The sequence below is a fragment of the Heteronotia binoei genome, chromosome 8 (assembly GCF_032191835.1).
Source record: "Heteronotia binoei isolate CCM8104 ecotype False Entrance Well chromosome 8, APGP_CSIRO_Hbin_v1, whole genome shotgun sequence".
NCBI classification, from domain to species: domain Eukaryota; kingdom Metazoa; phylum Chordata; class Lepidosauria; order Squamata; family Gekkonidae; genus Heteronotia; species Heteronotia binoei.
The window spans coordinates 20,794,239-20,803,453 of NC_083230.1; the positions used below are offsets into that span (position 1 = coordinate 20,794,239).

The 9,215-nt window shown below is 41.9% G+C and overlaps 1 protein-coding gene across 1 annotated transcript in view; it reads left to right on the top strand.

Annotated features, from left to right (window-relative positions):
• Nucleotides 1-6,097, top strand: part of TRABD (TraB domain containing) — a 49,997-nt gene extending 43,900 nt beyond the window's left edge. The window contains exons 9-10 of the mRNA XM_060244804.1: nt 2,045-2,156; nt 4,080-6,097. Coding sequence (XP_060100787.1) covers nt 2,045-2,156; nt 4,080-4,257 — 290 coding nt within the window. The 3' untranslated portion in view covers nt 4,258-6,097. The remainder of the gene's footprint in view (nt 1-2,044; nt 2,157-4,079) is intronic.
• Nucleotides 6,098-9,215: the final 3,118 nt, after the last annotated feature.

A 9,215-nucleotide genomic window follows, 5' to 3' on the forward strand; every position in this document is an offset into this window, starting at 1 on the left:
TCAATACAATCAGCAGGATGGGACATTCCATAAATAATGAAATAATATTTGGATTGTAGAACTAACCAGAAGTTTAAAAAAACAAACTGAAGTAAATCTTAATATTAACATGACACATTCAATGATGCAAAATTATACAACAGATTCCAGCTTGCAGCAAGCTATACGCCAGGGTGTCAAATGTCTGGCCCTCAGGCCAGAACTGGCCCACCTAGGGCTTTAATCAGGCCCACTGGGCTCTTTTCACTACCCCCTCCCGTCCTCCCCCTTTGAAGTTCCAAGGGTGCTTATGTTCCCACCTCCTTCTGCCTTGTCTTTGCAGGCTGAAGCAGAAAACTATTCTAGGCTTACAAAGCTGCAAAGAAAATGTGGAATGGACTTTCCATTAAGGTCTCTGTGCCCAGATAGACTATTATGGGAGTAGTCTATCTGGGCACAGAGACCTTAATGGAAAATCCATTCTCTGTTTTCCTTGAAGCTTTGTCTGTGCTGCAATGCATTTTAAAGGCAATGTATTTTCGGCATTTATATGGCCAGTTAGAAGTTGTTCCATGCTGGAGTTGTGTGACCTTGCAAATAAAGGGTTGATGCTTTGAACCAGTATGCTGTGCTGAATGGACCTTAGAACTGGTGCCTAGTGAGTACGCTAACCTGGGAACCCTCAGCCAAAGGGGGATATTACACTGAAGAGCCATTGCCAATCTGAGTAGACCTGAGGACAGGGTAAGAAGCTTGCAATGCCCAGCCATTTCATGTTTTCTTAAGCCCAGGACATCTTATATTTTTGGTTTGGATTTTTAGTTTCTGCTGTGATCCTTGTGCTTTTTCTTGATGTTCTCTTTTTAAAATTGCATTGCCATATTCCACTATTCCCCCACCTTTTCTTTTTAAACAAAACATCATAAGAGCTTTATGTTTGTATTTTAAGTTTTTTTAAAAAATATTTAATTGTATTTCTTTCTATCCTTTATAAAGTTTATCTCTCTACTCTCTGGCATTACAAAATCCCATTTATGTCATATCTGGCCCTCATAATTTATCCCAGTAACAAGATATCAGATTTTTACCTCTCAAGGGAGCTGAAGGCAATATATGTGGACATATGGACATATGAAGCTGCCTTATACTGAATCAGACCCTCAGTCAGTATTGTCTACTCAGACTGGCAGCGGCTGTCCAGGGTCTCAAGCTGAGGTTTTTCACACCTATTTGCCTGGACCCTTTTTTGGAGATGCCGGGGATTGAACCTGGGACCTTCTGCTTACCAAGCAGATGCTCTACCACTGAGCCACCGTCCCTCCCCTCTGTGGTTCTCCCCTCTTCCATTTTAGCCTCATGACCACCCACTAACACTAAAGAAAGAACAAGTGGTCCAGTATCCACAGATTCAGGGCAGTGTAGGTATTTGAACTTGGTGTTTCCCATAGCCCAGGCCAACACAAACGCCACACCACAGTGGCTCTTAACTGTTCAAAGAAAGCATGTGGGTGTGTATGAGTGGGAGAACAGTCTAATGGTTTCTGTTGTTACATAAAACAGTCTTGAATTAAAGCTAGTCTTGCTTTCTAAATGCCTACTCTATCCCTACTCCCCAAAAAGCTTTTGTAAGTCTCCTGAAAGCTGAGCTTCTTGGGAAGTAGAATTTCATAATGAAGGGGCTGTTGCTGAAAAGCCTCTGTCTTGAGTTTCACATGAAATCTTGTTTGCTTTGGGTATCTTGATTTCTCAGACCCTTTGAGAACCATTTCTGTATATCACTGGTGTACTGTCAGTCCTGGATAGATACTGTGATAATTTTTCTGTAGATTCTTGCTGCCACTCCATGCTCTCACACTGCATCATATGTCATTCCCAAAGATCCTCTGACCCTCAGCAGCCGGGGGGCAGGGGGGGGAGAGGTCTGAGGAAACTGCAATGGGAGGCAGAAGATATTCCTTCTACAAACTCTGTTCCATTCACCATTGGCTGGAGCTAAGCCATGAACATTTTAATGCTAGCAAGAGTGTAATGAATGGGTTCCTTTTTGTGTCTCCCTTGTTTTTAGCTGAACCTAGAAGATGTGTCCCATCGGTTGTAGTTGGAGTAGTTGGCATGGGTCATGTGCCTGGGATTGAAAAGAACTGGAATACCCACTTGAACATCCAGGAAATAATGAGGTAATTCTCTCTCTGGTAGGTTGTGTCATTTTTTATTTGTTAGTTACCATTTCTGTAGTTAGCATGGGGAGCGGCAAGAGAGGAAAAAGCCAATGAATGTGTATATTGGTAGACTGCTGAAAATATTAAACATGAAGTGGGGTGGATTTCCAGAATGATTTGGCTGATGCAAGAAAATGACCTTGATTGAACAGGATTTTTTTAAAATGAGGCTTTAAGGGAGTCGTGCTGATTCCCAGGCAGAACAAATACAGAATGGCACATTTTTAAGCTATTGGTTTATTTGGCCAGAACTTATGCTTGAAGTTCAAAATGACTGTTTCCTCTTACCTGATGCAAATAAACATTAGGGATTTATACTCTGAAAGACACAGGAGAAAAAAGAATTGAGGTGAGATGGGCATGAGAGAGCCCCTGGACTCTCATTTTAATGGAAACTTGTAGAAAAACTCATATAGAGGTGATGGTATTACAGAGTAATGTATATGAACTGTAGACACAGAGTCATAAATACAGTGAAACTGGTGCATTTCAGTGCTAATTTATATGAGGTAAAGGGCTGTGGTTAGTTCACTATGAAGTGCATCTATTTATTTATTTATTTATTTATTCTCTAACTTATATCCCGCCCTTCCCATAAAATGGCTCAGGGCGGCTCACAGCAAATGCTAAAACAATAAACAAAGTGCAGGGTTATTACATTCAAAAGTCAAAGCATTTAAAAAACCTTAAAATCTTGACATTAAAACTATACAGTATAATTCACAGAAGTCTAATCTACATTTGTCCAGTCAGGCGTAGGCTAACCGGAAGAGGGTTGTCTTACAGGCCCTGCGGAACTGAGTAAGGTCCCGCAGGGCCCTCACCTCTTCCGGTAGCTGGTTCCACCATGTGGGGGCCATTGTAGAAAAGGCCCTGTCTCTAGTTGTCTTGAGACGGACTTCCTTAGGCCCGGGGATGGTGAGAAGGTTTTGAGTCCCAGACCTCAGTACTCTCTGGGGAACATGTGGGAAGAGACGGTCCCTCAGGTAGGCAGGTCCCAGGCCATATAGGGCTTTAAATCTAGACTTCTGTGTGTAGAGGGGGAATGGGATCCCATTCCCTCCATAAAGCTCAACCCCCACCCACACCTTGGACACACTTTTCTTCCTCCTCAGTGATTCCCTTCAAGCCCAGCCTGGAATAGTTACCTAAGAGATTTCTTCTCTCCCCCCCCCCCCCCACAAGTCCTTTAGAAGACAGCATTGCAGCTGGCACATTCTGAAGTGTTTCCCCTGTGTGCCTTGCACCCTCAGCTTGAGAAGGTGGGCAGGAATTGATCCACCTATTGCTGCAGCCCAGTCCTGCCTCTACCTCATGCTGAGAAAGTGCCAAATAGCTGTTGGTTTCAGTGGCTCTTTAAATTGGGAGCTTCACAGCAGCTGCCACCCCTGGCCGTTATTCTGGCTTCCTGTTTCCTATTCTGCAGAAGCTTGTGTAAACGACAGGCCTGCTTGTAATACAAGTGGGATTCCTAAACTGGAATTCATTTTACCAGCATAAATTAATGGTGTGCGGTATTAGTAAATATTTTGCCCGTTCAGGACTTCTGATCTGCACATGAAGATAATTGAAAGTGATTTCCAGAGTTGATGGTAAATTGGTTTGAGTGAAATACTGTACACTGTTGTCCAGCATGTATCTGGACACAATGACCATAGCTTTGAGGTTACTTCATGAAGCTTTTCAGCAGCACCTAGTGTTAATGGGCCAATAGATTGGTTGATAGATGAAAAGTGCTGTATTGTACATAATGGATTTAACTCACACATTACAGAGCTCATTTCTGCCATTACTGTGGTTTTTAATGTAAGGTTTTGAATATTATTTCTTCCAGTGTAGCTGGCTGATACATCAACTATTTTCCCCCCTTTGTTTTCCCAGTGTGCCTCCTCCCTCAACTGCAAGTAAGATCCTCAAGTTTGTCATAAAGACTACTGTATTTGGACTGGTGGGCTATGGCTGCTACAGGATAGGACAAAGGACAGTGCAATTTATTCTCTCTATGCCTGTTGCGCAGAGCTATCTTCAGAAACTGGCAGACATAAGCCCCCGGCAGTGAATTGGAAGACTCTCTACAAGAAGCTGGGGCAAAGAACAGTATTGGTTAACAAGTAGGCTGGAAAAGAACAGTGAAAGGCTACTGTCCCAGGGTTTCATCTGATGCCAAGTTACAGTGTAACCAAATGGAGTGGCGTTAAATGCAAAATGCGACACAAGCTGTGTGACCTAAATGAAAAGCAGTCACCCACCACCATGATAAAATATGTGGCATAAAAGAAGTAGAGGCCACTGTAAGGTACCTGATACATGTACGCAGACACATATCGGTATGTGTAAATGACATATTTATAAATATGATTGCAGTACATGGATAATATCAGGTCTAATATTGTTAAACACAATCCGCTGGGAACTTCTTGTACGCAAGTGCCATTGAAATGAAAAAGACCTATGCAAGAATGCAGCATTCCATTTCAGTGAGCTTGCTGGTGGCTTGTGACCTTTGTTCTCTCCTGTCTTCCCTCCCCCCCCCCGCCCCAGGAACAGAGCAACATACAACATAAGGTATGTGTGTTTTCAATATAAATCATATCGAGTTATCCTTCTTGGTGCTAAGCACCTATATAGCTACTTCTTACAAGAAGACTTTTATACTTAATGGTTTTTAAAAAAACAACAACAACAACAACAAACTGAATACAGAAGCTTTTGAAAAAAATCAGAAACTTGTTGATAAATCTCCAAATAGCTTTAGGAGCCTTAAGGAATAAAATTGTACGCTATTGGCATCATCCAACTCCTTTGAAATCCCATCCGTTTTAGTAGAGAGCTTATACATGTATTCAGCTCTTCCACACAGCGATTTTCTCCCAATTTGGCATTCAAATTGGAGCGGTGGTTTTTTTGGGTGGGGGGGTGGGGTTTGGATCCCCCATGCAATATTATCCCATGGTCATAATCCCACGTTTCTACTTTTTGCAGTGCTCTTTCCCAAACTCGTTTTGGGATGATCTTTTCGGAAAGGTTGGCATCAAAGCAGATTGGCATGGTATGTAGATGAAAAGGTTGCGTTTTGATAGGACCTGGCCACACCTGCACCATTTTTCTTGCCTCAGGTTCCACCGCCGGTAGCCACCATTTCCCCTACTATCAGAGAGCTTTTCCAGGCTGTTTGTAGCAATCAGCAGTTGACATTGCTGTACTGCAGTAGTATCTGCAAGTTCCTCTGAAGCCCCAGCTTTGTTCTGAATTTTTGCAGAACTAAATCTCTAGCTCTTTCCATTGCAGATATATATGCCTTACCCCTTCTCTAACAAAAGGGGCTAAAGACTTCTTTAAAAAAACAAGATCTGTGTATTTAGAGGAACTAGTAGATAGATCATTGTAATGCTAAAACTCTCAGTTTTTAAAGAAAGCCTGGGGGAGAGCAGATGAAGGGTCCTGAGGTAAGGCAAGGCAAGTGCAAGGGGTAAAACTGCTTTGTAGCTGTCAGAGAATCAGCTCAGAACTGAAGCCCAGCAGATTTTAAGCTGCTTAACTTTGGCAGGATGGTGCTTTTCTGCTTTTTGGCCAATATTTCCCTTTCCCTTTCAAGAAAGATGTTCCACTGCAGACTTTTATTTTTTTAGTCGCAGTTGGATAACTTCTGATGTTTACAGAACACACAGTTTTCTGGATTGGATAATTTTATTCCTGTTATTAAACCAAGTCCTTTTGGCATGTATTTCAGTACTGCAAAATTGTCAAGACTGATCTCCGTTACTGTCGCTTTCTTTCATCCCTTCCTTGGGAAAAAAAAATGATTCTGGAACTGATCTCTGTAGTATTTGCCCCTCATTTTTCTGGATGCCGTGTAAGTTCCAGCAGAATGCAATAAAAGACTGGTTTAAAAAAAAAAATCAATGGAATGTTACTTTAACTATTTAGCAAATAATTTTCTTTTACATGTTTTGTTCATATTTAGATGCGCTTACATTAATTGCTTTTGAGTGCATGTTTTGTGTTGCCATTTCAAGAGAACAATTTTAGAATTGTCATAATCACTAACCTGTCTTTTGAAAGTTTGGAGGATTTTTTAATTAACTGCTCCTTAGCTACTGAGACCATTTTAGATCCCGTTCTTTTGGGAAGACAGGAGTAGGGCACAAAGAGGGGAAAGAGAAAACTGATACTGGTAGGATCCACAGCTTGAGTACACGTTCAAAAAATCCAAATGTAAACCCACACTTCCGAAGTCATCTTATGAGGAATTAATACTGTTCCAGTCTAAAAACATGGGAGTCTGGGAGCAATCTTGGATGCAATAGGTAAGTGCATTTAAGTCCCATTGAAATCAAGCCCACCTAATTTATAATAAATTGTGTTGAGATTTTGCTTTGACTTTTAAGGTACGGATTTAATTTCTTGCAGCCACAGTGCTTTAGGGAGTTCTCTCTAGCCTTTGATAATTTGAATGGGCGTATGATGGATTTCAGGAACTTTCTTTTGAAATAAAGGCAGACAGGGAGAATTACAGTACACAAAGGACCGTACATGCTGCATTAGTGCAAAATACTATTCCACTTAAGTTTGATGCTTTTCTTTGCATCATATAACACAGCTAAATCTTTCAAAAAAAATGCTGGCACAATCAGTAGACCTGCTTTTTAAAACTTGGGTTTGCTTTTTTTTTCTGGAATTGTATCACTCAAGTCACACGGAACTGTCTAGAGCTCAGTGACTTGGAACTGACAGCTGAAGTACCTTTATCACCCATTCCTGTTATTATCCTTACCCCCAGCAAACCCCCTTGGTTAAGTACAGAAGCTGACCTCAACGTGGCCTTTAAAGTGATATGAGAAACTCTGACAAAAGGGTAAAGTGCACATTTACAAATCAAGAGAAGACCTAAAGAAGTAAACATTAATATGGTTTTGCTGACAGTTATTTTGAAGGGGGAAAGTGAACTGGAGAGTACTGTGTTAAAGCAGTGTTTCACCAGCAGAGATATAGTTTGAGTTCTGATGGATTCTCCTTTTTAAAAAAACTTTTGAAGGTTTTCATTAAAATGTTCGTGACGAAACAGCATTTCTTTAAAAGGAACTTATATTTAGGGGGATCGTAGATAATCGGGTGCAAGAGCCATCCAACTATGTTGAGTCTTACTAAGATACATACAAAAACGACTAGACTGGGGGGAGAAGCTTCCCATCCACATCTTCTAGACTAAATATTTACTCTGAAGTATTCATTCTCAGGTAAATTTTTGCAGACTATGAAAAACAATGTACATTGCAGAGATGTGAGCCTTAAACTTGAATGGACTCCTGTTAAAACAAGATACTTGAGGCATACTTTGCTTTTTATGTATTTCAACATGCCAAAAAACAAGAATAAAATGACTTCCTAGAAACTGGCATTTCATCTTTATCCAAGGGGGGGGCGTGGTTGCTTTTTCCCCCCCGAAAGCGTCTGGTGTAAAGAACTTTTGGCAATTACAAAGAATACACAGAAGCATGTTGCAACAGAACGAAGCAGGCTGCTTGTGCTGTGTGGATGTTTGGCAGCAGTGTTCACTAAATTAAAAATCTATCAAATAGATCTTGAGTAAATATTATTTATTCATGGGATGGGCCTTTTTCCCCCCCAAGAGAGCAGAATCCATGTATAAACAAGGCGATAATCACTGAGCCATCTTATTCTCACCATGCTTTAGACCAGGGATCCCCAGCCCCCGGGCCGTGGACTGGTAGCGGTCTGTGGCCTGTTAGCAACCAGGCCGTGAGTTGTATAATTATTAGGGTTTGTAGAATCTTTCGGGCTCAAGTGCCGTGTTCTACTGGAGAAAGAAGGTGGGAGCGCCTGCTCCGGCTGCAACACCACTGAGGATGTTCTCCGCAGCTGAGAACGAAACGTCTGGAAGAAAAACTTTCTCCAGTAGAACACGGCACTTGAGCCCGAAAGATTCTACAAACCCTCATGATGTTACCAGCCGTGAAAACCTGAAATCTTTGATAGTTGTATAATTATTTCATTATATATTACAATGTAGCAAGAATGAGAATAAGACATTGGATTTATATCCTACACGATGAATTTCAGAGTCTCAGAATGGCTCACAATCTCCTTCACCTTCCTCCCCCACAACAGACACCCTGTGAGGTAGGTGGGGCTGAGAGAGCTCTGACAGAAGCTGCCCTTTCAAGGACAACCTCTGCGAGAGCTATGGCTAACCCAAGGCCATTCCAGCAGCTGCAAGTGGAGGAGTGGGGAATCAAACCCGGTTCTCCCAGAGAAGAGTCCACACACTTAACCACCACCCCAAACTAATAGAAATGAAGTGCACAATTGTATCATCCCGAAACCATTGCGCCCCTCCCCCCCAATCCCTGGGAATATTGTCTTCCACAAAACCGGTCCCTAGTGCCAAAAAGGTTGGGAACCACTGCACTACTAGACCATCTTACTTGGTGTGCTTGGCAGGTACTTTGCCCAAGCAGCCACGGCACTGTTAGCACTGCAGTAGCCAGGGCTATGGAGAAGGCTTAGCATGGCTAATGCCTGTCACCCTTTTGTGGAATTTGGGAGCTGGCATCTCTGTGCATCCATGTGACTTGCTGCTCTGCTGTAGATAACAAAACAAGGGTCGAGAAGGGGAGGCAAAGATACTATTCTGTATGGACAAAAGCAAATGTCTGAGGGTGGAAACTGCGACATCAAAAGCCACCAAAACTTGCAACATGTTAAAGATTCGCAAACACATGACAGTTTATACACAGAATTTCGTTTGGTCTTAAAGGTGCCATTGGCCTCAAACTTTGCTCTGTTGCTTCAGACCAACATGGCTACCCGTCTATTCTGCTACAGACCAACACGGCTTTGGTTAGTAGGGTTGCAAATTCAGCCATTTCTCTCTCCATTCTGTTCTTGAAGTTCCTTTGCAGTAAAACAGCTAACTGCAAAGGAACTTAAAGAACAGAATGGAGAGAGAAATTGCTGAATTACAAATTATGATGAAATTTAGAACAAACACCTCCC